The 17,103-nt window shown below is 43.5% G+C and overlaps 2 protein-coding genes across 6 annotated transcripts in view; both read right to left on the reverse strand.

The window, feature by feature from the left end:
• Positions 1 to 12,494, reverse strand: part of pdpr (pyruvate dehydrogenase phosphatase regulatory subunit) — a 22,627-nt gene extending 10,133 nt beyond the window's left edge. Inside the window, exons 1-14 of one of the 2 annotated variants that reach the window (XM_087793368.1) lie at positions 12,372 to 12,494; positions 11,143 to 11,412; positions 9,699 to 9,832; positions 9,556 to 9,637; positions 9,290 to 9,453; positions 7,356 to 7,477; positions 7,106 to 7,223; positions 6,893 to 7,042; positions 5,961 to 6,153; positions 5,776 to 5,900; positions 5,415 to 5,570; positions 5,220 to 5,353; positions 3,341 to 3,489; positions 3,169 to 3,281 (exon numbers count right to left, since the gene is read on the reverse strand). In XM_087793368.1, coding sequence (XP_087649494.1) covers positions 3,169 to 3,281; positions 3,341 to 3,489; positions 5,220 to 5,353; positions 5,415 to 5,570; positions 5,776 to 5,900; positions 5,961 to 6,153; positions 6,893 to 7,042; positions 7,106 to 7,223; positions 7,356 to 7,477; positions 9,290 to 9,453; positions 9,556 to 9,637; positions 9,699 to 9,832; positions 11,143 to 11,405 — 1,903 coding nt within the window. In that variant the 5' untranslated portion in view covers positions 11,406 to 11,412; positions 12,372 to 12,494. Of the gene's footprint in view, positions 1 to 3,168; positions 3,282 to 3,340; positions 3,490 to 5,219; positions 5,354 to 5,414; positions 5,571 to 5,775; positions 5,901 to 5,960; positions 6,154 to 6,892; positions 7,043 to 7,105; positions 7,224 to 7,355; positions 7,478 to 9,289; positions 9,454 to 9,555; positions 9,638 to 9,698; positions 9,833 to 11,142; positions 11,416 to 12,371 lie in introns of both variants that reach the window. The other variant, XM_087793369.1, reaches the window with a different exon arrangement.
• Positions 12,495 to 15,730: 3,236 nt separating this feature from the next.
• The window catches only part of pnoca (prepronociceptin a), an 11,076-nt gene continuing 9,703 nt past the window's right edge, over positions 15,731 to 17,103 (reverse strand). For all 4 annotated transcript variants that reach the window (XM_087793003.1, XM_087793002.1, XM_087793000.1 and 1 more), the window contains exon 3: positions 15,731 to 16,970. In XM_087793003.1, the coding sequence (XP_087649129.1) occupies positions 16,473 to 16,970 (498 nt within the window). In that variant the 3' untranslated portion in view covers positions 15,731 to 16,472. The remainder of the gene's footprint in view (positions 16,971 to 17,103) is intronic.

Consider the following 17,103-nt stretch of genomic DNA (forward strand, 5'->3'; position numbering starts at 1 on the left):
ACTCATGTATTAATGAAGTACTATGAAAGTAACATCAGACTCATGTATTAATGAAGTACTATGAAAGTAACATCAGACTCATGTATTAATGAAGTACTATGAAAGTAACATCAGACTCATGTATTAATGAAGTACTATGAAAGTAACATCAGACTCATTATTAATGAAGTACTATGAAAGTAACATCAGACTCATTATTAATGAAGTACTATGAAAGTAACATCAGACTCATGTATTAATGAAGTACTATGAAAGTAACATCAGACTCATGTATTAATGAAGTACTATGAAAGTAACATCAGACTCATGTATTAATGAAGTACTATGAAAGTAACATCAGACTCATTATTAATGAAGTACTATGAAAGTAACATCAGACTCATTATTAATGAAGTACTATGAAAGTAACATCAGACTCATGTATTAATGAAGTACTATGAAAGTAACATCAGACTCATGTATTAATGAAGTACTATGAAAGTAACATCAGACTCATTATTAATGAAGTACTATGAAAGTAACATCAGACTCATGTATTAATGAAGTACTATGAAAGTAACATCAGACTCATGTATTAATGAAGTACTATGAAAGTAACATCAGACTCATGTATTAATGAAGTACTATGAAAGTAACATCATACTCATGTATTAATGAAGTACTATGAAAGTAACATCAGACTCATGTATTAATGAAGAACTATGAAAGTAACATCAGACTCATGTATTAATGAAGTACTATGAAAGTAACATCAGACTCATGTATTAATGAAGTACTATGAAAGTAACATCAGTCTCATTATTAATGAAGTACTATGAAAGTAACATCAGACTCATGTATTAATGAAGTACTATGAAAGTAACATCAGACTTATTATTAATGAAGTACTATGAAAGTAACATCAGACTCATGTATTAATGAAGTACTATGAAAGTAACACCAGACTCATTATTAATGAAGTACTATGAAAGTAACATCAGACTCATTATTAATGAAGTACTATGAAAGTAACATCAGACTCATTATTAATGAAGTACTATGAAAGTAACATCAGACTCATGTATTAGTGAAGTACTATGAAAGTAACATCAGACTCATGTATTAATGAAGTACTATGAAAGTAACATCAGACTCATGTATTAGTGAAGTACTATGAAAGTAACATCAGACTCATGTATTAATGAAGTACTATGAAAGTAACATCAGACTCATGTTGTAGTGAATTACTATGAAAGTAACATCAGACTCATGTATTAATGAAGTACTATGAAAGTAACATCAGACTCATGTATTAGTGAAGTACTATGAAAGTAACATCAGACTCATGTATTAGTGAAGTACTATGAAAGAAACATCAGACTCATTATTAATGAAGTACTATGAAAGAAACATCAGACTCATGTATTAGTGAAGTACTATGAAAGTAACATCAGACTCATGTATTAGTGAAGTACTATGAAAGTAACGTCAGACTCATGTATTAGTGAAGTACTATGAAAGTAACATCAGACTCATGTATTAGTGAAGTACTATGAAAGTAACATCAGACTCATGTATTAGTGAAGTACTATGAAAGAAACATCAGACTCATTATTAATGAAGTACTATGAAAGTAACATCAGACTCATGTATTAATGAAGTACTATGAAAGAAACATCAGACTCATGTATTAGTGAAGTACTATGAAAGTAACATCAGACTCATGTATTAGTGAAGTACTATGAAAGTAACATCAGACTCATGTATTAGTGAAGTACTATGAAAGTAACATCAGACTCATGTATTAGTGAAGTACTATGAAAGTAACATCAGACTCATGTATTAATGAAGTACTATGAAAGTAACATCAGACTCATTATTAATGAAGTACTACGAAAGTAACATCAGACTCATTATTAATGAAGTACTACGAAAATAACATCAGACTCATGTATTAATGAAGTACTATGAAAGTAACATCAGACTCATGTATTAATGAAGTACTATGAAAGTAACATCAGACTCATGTATTAATGAAGTACTATGAAAGTAACATCAGTCTCATGTATTAATGAAGTACTATGAAAGTAACATCAGACTCATTATTAATGAAGTACTACGAAAGTAACATCAGACTCATTATTAATGAAGTACTACGAAAATAACATCAGACTCATGTTTTAATGAAGTACTATGAAAGTAACATCAGACTCATGTATTAATGAAGTACTATGAAAGTAACATCAGACTCATGTATTAATGAAGTACTATGAAAGTAACATCAGTCTCATGTATTAATGAAGTACTATGAAAGTAACATCAGACTTATTATTAATGAAGTACTATGAAAGTAACATCAGACTCATGTATTAATGAAGTACTATGAAGGTAACATCAGACTCATGTATTAATGAAGTACTATGAAAGTAACATCAGACTCATTATTAATGAAGTACTATGAAAGTAACATCAGACTCATGTATTAATGAAGTACTATGAAAGTAACATCAGACTCATGTATTAATGAAGTACTATGAAAGTAACATCAGACTCATGTATTAATGAAGTACTATGAAAGTAACATCAGACTCATGTATTAATGAAGTACTATGAAAGTAACATCAGACTCATTATTAATGAAGTACTATGAAAGTAACATCAGACTCATTATTAATGAAGTACTATGAAAGTAACATCAGACTCATGTATTAATGAAGTACTATGAAAGTAACATCAGACTCATGTATTAATGAAGTACTATGAAAGTAACATCAGACTCATGTATTAATGAAGTACTATGAAAGTAACATCAGACTCATTATTAATGAAGTACTATGAAAGTAACATCAGACTCATTATTAATGAAGTACTATGAAAGTAACATCAGACTCATGTATTAATGAAGTACTATGAAAGTAACATCAGACTCATGTATTAATGAAGTACTATGAAAGTAACATCAGACTCATTATTAATGAAGTACTATGAAAGTAACATCAGACTCATGTATTAATGAAGTACTATGAAGGTAACATCAGACTCATGTATTAATGAAGTACTATGAAGGTAACATCAGACTCATGTATTAATGAAGTACTATGAAAGTAACATCAGACTCATTATTAATGAAGTACTATGAAAGTAACATCAGACTCATTATTAATAAAGTACTACAAAGGTACTTCACACCTGTGTACTTCCAGCTCACGTCCTCCAGGTGCAGGTTGGGGTCAGAGGGCATGTGCTTCTTCATCCAGGACCAACAGTGGACCTGCTGGTCCGTGGGTGAGATGATGAAGAAGCTGCAACACAACATCATCGTCGGTCGATCAGAGACTCACAACTCTAGAGTCGCACACACCTGTTCTTGCTGATGCGCACAACACTGCAGTCGTTCTCGTAGCCGCCCCTGCTGTTCAGCATCCCGGTGTGAACCATGTGACCCACAGGCACGTCCAGGTCGTTGGCACACAGGTGCTGCAGGAAGTCCAGAGCCTCGTCGCCGCTGGACTGAACAACACAACAGTGTGTAGACAAGTTCAGTCTCAAAGTTGTCGACACTTTTTCATTTTCTTCTATTGTGTGACTAAAATAATCATTTTATACTCACTAGAATATCCAAGCTGTAGTCGGTTAATACTACAGCGTCCTGCAGAGTAATACTACAGCGTCCTGCAGAGTAATACTACAGAGCCCTGCAGAGTAATACTACAGAGCCCTGCAGAGTAATACTACAGAGCCCTGCAGAGTAATACTACAGCGTCCTGCAGAGTAATACTACAGAGCCCTGCAGAGTAATACTACAGAGCCCTGCAGAGTAATACTACAGCGTCCTGCAGAGTAATACTACAGCGTCCTGCAGAGTAATACTACAGAGCCCTGCAGAGTAATACTACAGAGCCCTGCAGAGTAATACTACAGAGCCCTGCAGAGTAATACTACAGCGTCCTGCAGAGTAATACTACAGCGTCCTGCAGAGTAATACTACAGAGCCCTGCAGAGTAATACTACAGAGCCCTGCAGAGTAATACTACAGAGCCCTGCAGAGTAATACTACAGCGTCCTGCAGAGTAATACTACAGCGTCCTGCAGAGTAATACTACAGCGTCCTGCAGAGTAATACTACGGAGCCCTGCAGAGTAATACTACAGCGTACTGCAGAGTAATACTACAGCGTCCTGCAGAGTAATACTACGGAGCCCTGCAGAGTAATACTACAGTGTCCTGCAGAGTAATACTATAGCGTCCTGCAGAGTAATACTACGGAGCCTTGCAGAGTAATACTACAGAGCCCTGCAGAGTAATACTACAGAGCCCTGCAGAGTAATACTACAGAGCCCTGCAGAGTAATACTACAGCGTCCTGCAGAGTAATACTACAGAGCCCTGCAGAGTAATACTACAGAGCCCTGCAGAGTAATACTACAGCGTCCTGCAGAGTAATACTACAGCGTCCTGCAGAGTAATACTACAGAGCCCTGCAGAGTAATACTACAGAGCCCTGCAGAGTAATACTACAGAGCCCTGCAGAGTAATACTACAGCGTCCTGCAGAGTAATACTACAGCGTCCTGCAGAGTAATACTACAGAGCCCTGCAGAGTAATACTACAGAGCCCTGCAGAGTAATACTACAGAGCCCTGCAGAGTAATACTACAGCGTCCTGCAGAGTAATACTACAGCGTCCTGCAGAGTAATACTACAGCGTCCTGCAGAGTAATACTACGGAGCCCTGCAGAGTAATACTACAGCGTACTGCAGAGTAATACTACAGCGTCCTGCAGAGTAATACTACGGAGCCCTGCAGAGTAATACTACAGTGTCCTGCAGAGTAATACTATAGCGTCCTGCAGAGTAATACTACGGAGCCTTGCAGAGTAATACTACGGAGCCCTGCAGAGTAATACTACGGATCCCTGAAGAGTAATACTACGGAGTCCTGCAGAGTAATACTACAGAGCCTTGCAGAGTAATACTACGGAGCCCTGCAGAGTAATATTACGGAGCCCTGCAGAGTAACACTACGGAGCCCTGCAGAGTAACACTACGGAGCCCTGCAGAGTAATACTACGGATCCCTGCAGAGTAATACTACGGAGCCCTGCAGAGTAATAATACGGAGCCCTGCAGAGTAATACTACGTAGCCCTGCAGAGTAATACTACGGAGTCCTGCAGAGTAATACTACGGAGCCCTGCAGAGTAATACTACGGAGCCCTGCAGAGTAATACTACAGGAACTCACCGTCAGCTCAAACTTTGTGAAGGACGACATGTCGACGACACAAACAGCTTCTTTGCAACACTTGACTTCAGCTTCTACGATGTCGAACCAGTCGGGCTTGTAGAAGGTTTTGCTCTGGTCCAGAGACAGCAGGTCTGCAGGGGTCAGAGGTCGTCAACGGAGAGCGTCATCGGTGGGAGGTCGGCGCTGGAGTACCTTTCCCGTGAGGGACGAAGTACTTGGGTCTCTCGAAGCCGTGCTTCTCCATCCAGCGAGCGCCCTGCGTGTCCAGGCGGTCGTACAGAGGACTGGTCCGGAGCTGCCGGCCCGTCTGGAAGTCCCAGCGAGGAACCTTCAGCTCGTACAGGAGAGCTGGACCCACATGCACACGCACACGCACACACACACACACACACACACACACACACACACACACACACACACACACACACACACACACACACACACACACACACACACACACACACACACACACACACGCACACACACACACACACACACACACACACAGTTACACAACCATCAACATCCTGCTCTCAGCCGGTCCTCCACTCACGCATGACCTCCATGACCCGGTGTCTCAGGAAGGTCCGGCTGCTCTGCAGGTTCCCGAAGCGCTTGATGTCCAGGGGCCACACGTTGGCGGTGGGGTACCCGTAGGTCATCCACTCGGCCAAGAACCTGAGACGCCCCACAATGAACCAGCGTGTCAAGGTCGCTCCACGGAGACGTTCCACTCACTTGCCGGCTCCTCCGGCGTACGAGAGTCCGGACGAGTTCATCCCGGCCAGGACGAAGTACCCGGAGACGCCCGGAGTTTCTCCCATGAGGCAGCGCATGTCGGGGGTGAAGGACTCGGGACAGTTGACCAGTTGATGGATCTCACACGACTCCAGGCTCGGCATCCTACGCAGAAGTCCACTGAGCATCGGTTCTGAAGGAGAGACCAGAGTCAGTGTGTGTGTGTGTGTGTGTGTGTGTGTGTGAGTGTGTGTCTGTGCGTGTGCTAAAGTGTGTATGTGTTAAAGTGTGTGTGTACGTGTGTGTTGAAGTGTGTATGTGCGAATGTGTAAAAGTGTGTATGTGCGAGTGTGTAAAAGTGTGTATGTGCGAGTGTGTTAAAGTGTGTATGTGCGAGTGTGTTGAAGTGTGTATGTGCGAGTGTGTTGAAGTGTGTATGTGCGAATGTGTAAAAGTGTGTATGTGCGAGTGTGTTAAAGTGTGTATGTGCGAGTGTGTTAAAGTGTGTATGTGCGAGTGTGTAAAAGTGTGTATGTGCGAGTGTGTTAAAGTGTGTATGTGCGAGTGTGTTGAAGTGTGTATGTGCAAGTGTGTTGAAGTGTGTATGTGCATGTGTGTTTATTTTACGTTTATAACAAACATATTGAAACTTTGTTGCTTTAATTAAAATGTTTTCGTTTTTTTAAACAATCTAAATCCAATAATTAAAAAATAAATGTTGTAAATTCAACAGTATTTTTAATTCAATATAAATGTTGGTATAATAGAGTCTCCAGACTAAACCAACAGAGCTCAGAGCTGCTGATCAAACTTTCAGCCAATCACGTGTCGCACACACGATCATGTGACCATTAATGAATCAACTGTACGACTGTTAAATGACGAATGTAAACAAAAATAAACACAATATTGTGATGCTGGTCCAACGGTACCGAAGTGATCCCAGTCCTCCTGCATGTTCTGGATCTCCAGCTGGTTCCGGCCCTCGGTGAAGATGGGTTTGGGGTTCTTCTCGAAGCCTCCTGACAGAAGTCCTCCCTGCCAGGGTCGGGCGTAGATCCTGCCGTCCATGTCCAGCAGCACTGAGAAGCACAGCTGGTGAGCGGGTCGTGTGAGTGGCGGGGTCAGGGGTCAGGGGTCAGCACCTGGAGTGTCGGGGGGCAGCGGCTCCTGCAGGGGTTTGGTCAGCAGGTAGAAGTGCTCGCAGCCGTGGAGAGGGATGGAGATCTTGGTCTCGCTGGCCTGACCCAACTCGTACGCCCACTGCAGGCGGAGAGAGTTAGTCACCGCGAGCGCAGACCTCCGCCGAGCAGCTTGTTGACATGAGCTCGCTGGAGCCGCAGGTGGCGCCAGCGAGTCATGACACGTTGCTATGGAGACGCGTCATGTGCTCACCTGTCCAGCACAGTTGACGAAATATTCGCACTCGATGGATCCTCGGTCCGTCTGCACCCCGGTCACCTGACCCTTGTCCACCAGAACCTGCTGGACACTGGTTCTGTCCAGGATCTGGACCCCTGCACGGACCACACGAGGTTAGATGTGAGTGTTGATCAAACATGTGACACAACTTGTTGAACTTCATCATAACTTTCAGCACTTTAGCTTGTTTGATCCAATGTGTGTTTTTCTGATCACGCTTTATTTGTTGTGTGTACATGTGTGTGTGCAAGTATATGTGTGTGCGTGCAGGTGTGTGTGTGTTAGACTTGTGTTGGATCAGATCACTGATGGAAGGTCTGACCATGAATAGATCTGAAAGTAAGAACCAGAATTTTAAAATGATCCTGAAAGAAACTGGCAGCCAGTGAAGAGTTTGAAGGAGAAATGTGAGTTCTTCTACTAGAGCAGCCAGTGAAGAGTTTGAAGGAGAAATGTGAGTTCTTCTACTAGAGCAGCCAGTGAAGAGTTTGAAGGAGAAATGTGAGTTCTTCTACTAGAGCGGCTCAGAATTCTGGCTGCAGAGTTTTGTATGAACTGTCTGTATTAGACACAAAATAAACTGTTACAATAGTTTAAACGACACAAACACATGGATTATAAGATCAAGATCATGTTCCGACAACAAGTTTAGAGATTTTTCTCAGTTGAAGGAAACAGTTTCTGGTCAGTTTTCTGCAGTGTCGAACAAGAGACATGTCTTTATCAAATACAACACCCAGGTTTCTCAGGCTCAGTTTGACAGACTGACCTAAGTCACCCAAGTACTGACTCAACCCTGGAATCTTATCATCAGGAGCAATCACCAGAGTTTCAGTTTTGTCCACATTAAGCTGTAAAGTGTTTTCACTCATTGTTTGATTTCTAGCAAACAATTGACTAAGTTCAGCCTCTGGGGCTCAGTTGGATCAACAGAGCAGTAGAGCTGGATGTCATCAGCAAACATGTGATAAGAAACATCAGGAAATCTCTGAATGATTTTACCGAGGGGAATCAAGTACAGCAAAAACAATAAAGGACCCAGAATAGAACCTTGAGGGACTCCACACAACAGATCGGCCGATTCAGACCTCATTTGATTGGCAGATACACTAAAACTGCGCCCAGAAAGGTAAGATGAGAACCATTCTAACACAGACCCAGACAGTCTTCATCCCTCAGTCTTCTCAGCAGGATCTGGTTCAACTGTGTCAAAGGCTGAGGACAGATCCAACAGAACCAGAACATCATGATGTCACTGGACACCTTCAGTAAAGCTGTCTCCGTAGATGTTTACGGAAGCCAGACTGAAACTTCTCATGGATGTCGCTCTGATCCAGGAACAGCTGCTCAGTCACCACCTTCTCCAAGATCTTGGACAAGAATGAAGATCTGAAATAGGCCTGAAATTACTGAGGTCAGTTGGGTCTAAGACCGGCTTTTTGAGCAGAGGCTCCAATTAGAAAAGATAGAGCAGTGAAGGAAGACCACAAGGAGGAGAGGGGGTCAGAGACAGTAGGGGTTCCAAACAAAGGGGGAGAGATTTTCTCTTTGATCAATTTAATTTTGTCAATGAAAAACCTCAACAATCATTGCTATCAGCTTCACAGAAGACATGATTTGAGGAGCAGGAGACACGAGAGAATTAATCGTGTCAAACAACACTTTGGGGTTTTTCTTATTTGCTGCTACAAGTTTTCTGATGTAATCAGATCTGGCAGTTTCCACCATCTCATTGTAAGAAGACATCAGATCCCTGATGTCTTCATAGTGTGTGCGTGTTATACTTGTGTCTGCGTGCAGGTGTGTGTTATATTTGTGTGTGCGTGTAGATGTGTGTGTGTGTTATACTTTTGTGTGCGTGTTATACTTGTGTGTGCGTGCAGGTGTGTGTTGGTCGTGTGTGTAACCTTGTCCTGCAGCAGCCGTGGCGAGTGCGTGGTTGACGTCGGGGGGAGACACGACAGCGTCGTGGGGCAGGTGCAGAGCTCCCGCCAGGTCATGGATGTTGACCAGAGGGTGAAGTTTAGCCACTTCTTTAGGTTTGATGATGTTGCAGCTGACGCCCAACACCCTGAACACACAACCTGAGTCACACACCAGCAGCTGACGCACAACACTCTGACAACACAACCCTGAGTCACACACTAGCAGCTGTGCAGGAGCGAGATCTTACTTGAGTCTGGACGCCAGACGCTTGAGCGAGATGAGCCGGTCCTGACTCTGGGCCAGACACAGAGAGCCCGTGTTGACGTATCCTGGAACATCAGGTCGACACGATCACGGGTGAGACGCAGCAGCAGAGCAACAACAACTCACCCGTCTTCACGCCGCTCTCGTCCTCCAGCTGCTGGTACAGGCGGTTGGAGTAGATGGCCATCTGACACTCGATGCTGATTGGTTTAGCCACACTGACCACGCCCGCACACAACCTGGTGGTTCCTGCTCCGAGTCTGACGGAGACACAGAGAAGCTACGACCCTCAAGACCCGTGACCTCATGGTGATGGTTCTCTAACATCTCAGTCCGTCAGTCACATGATCGTCTGCCCGACAACACAGGAACACAACAAGAACAACACAGGAACACAAGAAGGACAACACAACTACACAACAAGAACAACACAACAAGAACAACACAGCAACACTACACGGACAACACAACAAAAACAACAAAAGCCGGACAAAACAACAACACAGGAACACAACAAGAACAACACAGGAACACAAGAAGGACAACACAACTACACAACAAGAACAACACAACAAGAACAACACAGCAACACTACACGGACAACACAACAAAAACAACAAAAGCCGGACAAAACAACAACACAGGAACACAACAAGAACAACACAGGAATACAAGAAGGACAACACAACTACACAACAAGAACAACACAACAAGAACAACACAGCAACACTACACGGACAACAGAACAAAAACAACAAAAGCCGGACAAAACAACAACACAGGAACACAACAAGAACAATACAGGAATACAAGAAGGACAACACAACTACACAACAAGAACAACACAACAAGAACAACACAGCAACACTACACGGACAACACAACAAAAACAACAAAAGCCGGACAAAACAACAACACAGGAACACAACAAGAACAACACAGGAATACAAGAAGGACAACACAACTACACAACAAGAACAACACAACAAGAACAACACAGCAACACTACACGGACTACACAACAAAAACAACAAAAGCAGGACAAAACAACAACACAACATGGACAAAACAACAACACAACAAGAACAACACAGCAACACAACAAGGACAATACAACAAAAACAACACAACAAGGACAAAACAACAACACAACAAGGACAAAACAACAACACAACAAAAACAACACAACAAGGACAAAACACAACAAGGACAAAACAACAACACAGCAACACAACAAGGACAAAACAACAACACAACAAAGACAACACAACAAGGACAAAACACAACAAGGACAAAACAACAACAAGAACAACACAAGGCTTGTATTTCTAAATAAATCTTCAAGTTACATAATAGGAAATAAACAAACTCAGCCAATCATGTGACGCGCAGATGATCACGTGACATGAGTCACTGTCACATGATTATAGGTTTAATAAAGAAATAATTAGTACCTACGGTTGTAAAATAAATAATTAAATGCTTAAAGACTTTATTTTGTAAAAAACGGATTCAATCTTGTGACGACACTATCTTTAAATCTTCGGTTTCCATGGCAACCACGTCTCACCTGCCCTGCTCCAGCAGCACGATGTCGGTCCAGCCCAGCTTGGCCAGATGGTAGGCCACCGAGGTGCCCACCACGCCCCCCCCACAGATGACCACCCGGGCCTGGCCGGGCAGGGCGGGCAGGGACGAGTCTGCGCCGACGGTCCTGCAGGCGGTCGAGGTGGTCAGCGCCCGGCGGAGCCACCGGTGACCCCCAGGGGTCAGCAGCAGTCGAGGGAGCAGGACGGGCGACAGAGCCCTGGAGCTCCGGACGCAGCTGCACATGGCAGAGCTGCTGCAACACAAGACTGTCAATCTGAAATCTCATGACCTTTGACATGGTCGTCAAGAACACACATCGTGACCTAAACGTGGAAACACACACATATATATGTATATATATATGTGTGTGTGTGTGTGTGTATCATGTAAACATAAATATAAGTTATAAATAACATGTAAACATTTAAATATGACCTTTGAAATATATACTTTATTGACTATTGTTTTGATTGTTTAAGTGCTTTCTGACCCTGGTCTGGAAAAGTACTATATAAATAAAAATGTCTTACTTACTTACTTATAAATAACATGTAAACATATAAATATATGTTATAAATAAAATGTAAACATAAATATATGTTATATATAACATGTAAACGTTTAAATATATGTTATAAATAACATGTAAACATAAATTTATGTTTTAAATAAAATGTAAACATAAATATATGTTATAAATGACATTTAAACATTCAAATATATGTTGTAAACAACATGTTGAAATTTAAATATATGTGCAAAAGAACGAGAATATTGATCACTTAAAGTCATGTGACCAGAAACACTGAACTCTGATAATAATATTGACATTTAAACATAAATGTTGTGAATAATATCGACATATATAAACATGTTATTAATAATATTGACATATAAACATATGTTCTTAATAATATCGACATATATAAACATGTTATTAATAATATTGACATATAACCATAAATGTGTGAATAATATCGACATATATAAACATGTTATTAATAATATTGATATATATACATAAATGTTGTGAATAATATCGAAATATATAAACATATGTTATCAATAATATTGATATATATAGTAAGTGGAGCGGAAGTCGCTCGCAATGACAGCTAGCCTGAAGCTAAGCTAAGCTAATGTAGCGCTAAAGCTCAACCTTGAACGAGCTGCAGGAATGTTTGGAGAAAGTAGAAGTTCCAAACTCACCTGAGTCAGTCCAGGCCGACAGGTGTGTCTCTGCGACAGGTGTGTTGACAGAAAAAAGAAGATTTGACACAAACTCTTGTTTTAGGAGCAGCTACTGTAACTCAAGATACAATAACAACACCCACGTCTGCCTTGGTCTTACAAAATAAAAGCAACTCCATGATTCTTGCAACGTCAGCATTCGCTTAAGACACGTGAAGAAGTAAAAATATATTTATTTTCTTTATTAAAACTTCACACAAAACAAAACAATGTCCGTTGACCCTGAAAATCGTGGTTGGATTGCGTTTAAACACTGAGTGTGTTTTATTTTGAAATGTAAGGATCGTGCATCCTGTCTACGTAAACCAGTGTGGAAAATGTTCGTGATCTGTTTTGTACAATTAAATTAAAAACATTTTTTAATTAATTTAAAATAATAAAATAATCAAGTTTGAACAACTACACGATTTACATTAAAATCCTGACAAAAAAAAAACATTCTGAGGCTTTGAGTGTATCTCCGTAAGTGACCAGTAGAGGGCAGTATAATCCAGAACTTGTTTCACTTGGATTGAAATTTATGAAACGAATGATTTTTATTTATTTATCGGTTTCTTCATTATCTTCAATATAAAATAATAAAGTATTTATCAATTTAATTCTTATTCCACTGTCTCTGATGTTGATTTGTTTTGAATACTTTACAGAGATTAAATTATAAATAACACTTTTATTCTCATTCTCTCAATTTAATTAGTTTCGTCAAACAATATATTAAACAACGTTATTATTAAATTACGCCACATTCATATTAAAATGTTTTATAGTTTTAAAAAGTTTTCATTAAACTCAATATACTTTTATACGATACTGTGGCAAATATGAAACTCTTTGGTGATGTTGACCTCGTTCTGAGACCAGCAGGGGCGAGGAGCTCCTGCTGGTCTCAGGTCTGGTCAGGATCTCACGAGGGACGAGCAGGTCAGGACCGTCAGAGGGTCGGGACCGTCAGCGGGGCTGGACCGTCAGAGGGTCGGGACCGTCAGCGGGTCAGGACCGTCAGCGGGTCGGGGCCGTCAGCGGGTCGGGACCGTCAGCGGGTCGGGACCGTCAGCGGGTAAGGACCGTCAGCGGGGCTGGACCGTCAGAGGGTCGGGACCGTCAGCGGGTCGGGACCGTCAGCGGGTCGGGACCGTCAGCGGGTCGGGGCCGTCAGCGGGTCGGGACCGTCAGCGGGTCGGGACCGTCAGCGGGTAAGGACCGTCAGCGGGGCTGGACCGTCAGAGGGTCGGGACCGTCAGCGGGTCGGGACCGTCAGCGGGTCGGGACCGTCAGCGGGTAAGGACCGTCAGCGGGGCTGGACCGTCAGCGGGTCGGGACCGTCAGAGGGTCGGGACCGTCAGCGGGTCGGGACCGTCAGCGGGTCGGGACCGTCAGCGGGTAAGGACCGTCAGCGGGGCTGGACCGTCAGAGGGTCGGGACCGTCAGCGGGTCGGGACCGTCAGCGGGTCGGGACCGTCAGCGGGTAAGGACCGTCAGCGGGGCTGGACCGTCAGCGGGTCGGGACCGTCAGAGGGTCGGGACCGTCAGCGGGTCGGGACCGTCAGCGGGTCGGGACCGTCAGCGGGTAAGGACCGTCAGCGGGGCTGGACCGTCAGAGGGTCGGGACCGTCAGCGGGGCTGGACCGTCAGAGGGTCGGGACCGTCAGCGGGGCTGGACCGTCAGAGGGTCGGGACCGTCAGCGGGTCGGGACCGTCAGAGGGTCGGGACCGTCAGAGGGTCGGGACCGTCAGCGGGGCTGGACCGTCAGAGGGTCGGGACCGTCAGAGGGTCAGGACCGTCAGCGGGGCTGGAGAATGTACGTGACGGGGTCAGTGAGGCGGTCTTCTCTCAACTCGCATCAGCTCCGTAAAGATTCTCCAGCACATTCCTCCACATGTGTTCGGGCTTCGTCAGCTCCTGGGACACTAAGGGGTGCTCAGGGAGCTGGGGAGGCTTCTGGGGCGAAGAGGGTCCACGCCCAACAAGTATCTGAGGTTCCTCACGTTTCTCCCACAGAGCTGGATTAAATAAACGACAGTGGAAGTTCTAGTGAATCCAGCTCGAGTCCCTGCTCAGTTGGTTCAAGAGACAGAGACGCCGCTCGTGTAATGCTTCTCTGCAGCCAGAATTCTGAGCCGCTCTAGTAGAAGAACTCACATTTCTCCTTCAAACTCTTCACTGGCTGCTCTAGTAGAAGAACTCACATTTCTCCTTCAAACTCTTCACTGGCCGCTCTAGTAGAAGAACTCACATTTCTCCTTCAAACTCTTCACTGGCTGCTCTAGTAGAAGAACTCACATTTCTCCTTCAAACTCTTCACTGGCCGCTCTAGTAGAAGAACTCACATTTCTCCTTCAAACTCTTCACTGGCTGCTCTAGTAGAAGAACTCACATTTCTCCTTCAAACTCTTCACTGGCTGCTCTAGTAGAAGAACTCACATTTCTCCTTCAAACTCTTCACTGGCTGCTCTAGTAGAAGAACTCACATTTCTCCTTCAAACTCTTCACTGGCTGCTCTAGTAGAAGAACTCACATTTCTCCTTCAAACTCTTCACTGGCTGCCAGTTTCTTTCAGGATCATTTTAAAGTTCTGGTTCTTACTTTCAGATCTATTCATGGTCAGACCTTCCATCAGTGATCTGATCCAGACTTACACCCCAGCTCGGGCTCTGAGGTCTGTGGATCAGAATCTACTGATGGTTCCTCGCACACGGTTCAGGACCAGAGGAGAGAAATCCTTCCAGGCTGTTGCTTCCAGGCCTACCAGGCAGCAGGTGGATCTGCTCCTTGCGAATTAGGGGCACATTCCACCCGTGGTGTGGCAGCTTCAGTGGCTCTTTCGTGGGGCGTAGCAGCAAAAGACATCTGCTCAGTCGCTTCTTGGGCGTCAACCTTCGCCAGAATCTATCTCCTCAACGTGGCGACAGGATCAGTAGCTCATATTGTTTTTGTCATGCCCCCGAAGGCCCAGTGGATTTGGATACTGGGCCGGCAGGGCCCTAGTGATGCTGCTGACAGGAGCTGGGGGTACATTGGCTTCGCCTTGGGTTTAAATGAATAGCGAAGCGGTAAGAGGACGAGCACCAAGTAGAACCCCTGAGTTACGATCTTAAACTCAGCTGCGTGGCGAGTTCCTTAAGCTTCTCAGAGAAGAGGCGGGGCCTCAGGGATAAACCAAGAGCGAAGCGGTTAGAGGGCGAGCACCAAATGAAGTAGAACAACAACATAAACCAATAGCTATGTTTTGATGTCTCAGCTCGAGAAACTCTTCAGGACAAAAGAAGACACGAAAGACTTGCTGTTGACGAGTCGCTGGAGAAGAAGAAAACTTTATTGATAAATCCAACTATTTACAAACTGTGTTGTTGTTGTTTGGAGGAGAAGGTTCATCAGCAGGTAAACAAACGTGGAGTTGATGTGTTTACAAATAAACAAGTGTAAGAAACAGAAGAACGAGAATCTTGTTTCGATGAAAACAAAATGAATTATGATCATCGTTTACTTTTAGATTCAAACTCTTTTTTACACCGATGATGTCATCACGACTCATCATGTTTCACTTCCTGTCTCTGACGGTGATCACATGACCTGCTCGAGCTGGACTGAGAAACGTCATGAAACCATTGGAAAAAGTTGCTTCAATAAAAGTTAAATAAAAATTAAACAATACAAGTCATTTGAATTCAAAAGGTTTTTCTTTTAAGTCGCGTTTTTACTGCTTTTTTAGTTTAAACTTTTTTTTAATTAATAATTAAAACACAAACACAAAAATGACTAAACAAGAAAATAATGTCCAAACATTTTATTTTTAATTTAAGCAGATTTTGTTTGACGTTTTTAACTGAAGCAACTTTTGAATCAAATCTTTTATCTTTTGCTTGAATCGTAAAGAATCGAATCAAAGTCGTGACGAACGTCAACAACATGTTTAAATAAACAGGAAACAGTCCGTCGTTGTTTTTCTGTTGATGAAGAGAAACAGGAAGTGGCTTTCAGAGACTTTCAAAGTAAAATAAATCAACCTTTTAGTTGCACTTAAGCGCGAGACAGGAAACAGGAAGTTGCTGCCGGTCCAGTCAGACCTGGTTCTGCTCGGGCAGGTCTTCGGACACCCGAGCGCTCAGGTACTGCTTGAGGAACTCGCTGAAGCGCTTCTGGTTGTTCCACTTCCGCGCCGACTTGCGGATCCCGATGAAGCCGCCGTACCTCTTCTGGTAGGACCTGCCGGGCGACAAGAACTTCCTGTAGCCATGTCTGCCCTTCACGAAGCCGCCGAAGCGCTTGGAGACGCTCAGGCCGGTGTCCTCCTCCTCCTCCTCCCCGGTCTCCTCCTGGTACTCCTTCTGGAAGGACAGGGCGTCCCCGGAGTCGTAGGTGCTGGTCTGGCTCAGGTGGTCCAGACCCGCGTGATGGAACCCGTGCGGCAGGTCTGAGTCCAGAAGGTCGTCCTGAGGGAACAGGACCTCCTGAGCTCTCCTGTGGACGTCCAGCAGAGACCCTGACAGCAGGAGTCTCCTGCACATGTCCCACCACGATGATGAAGGTCCTCGTCCTTCACACTCCAGGAGACACAACTGAGAGAAGATCAACCACAAGTTTTCATCTTCATCTTCATCTTCATCTTCATCTTCATCTTCATCTTCATCTTCATCTTCATCTCTCTTCTCTCTCTCTCTATTCTGTCTCTATTCTGTCTCTTCACTGTCT

The sequence above is a fragment of the Callionymus lyra genome, chromosome 6, assembly GCF_982586985.1.
Source record: "Callionymus lyra chromosome 6, fCalLyr1.hap1.1, whole genome shotgun sequence".
NCBI lineage: Eukaryota > Metazoa > Chordata > Actinopteri > Syngnathiformes > Callionymidae > Callionymus > Callionymus lyra.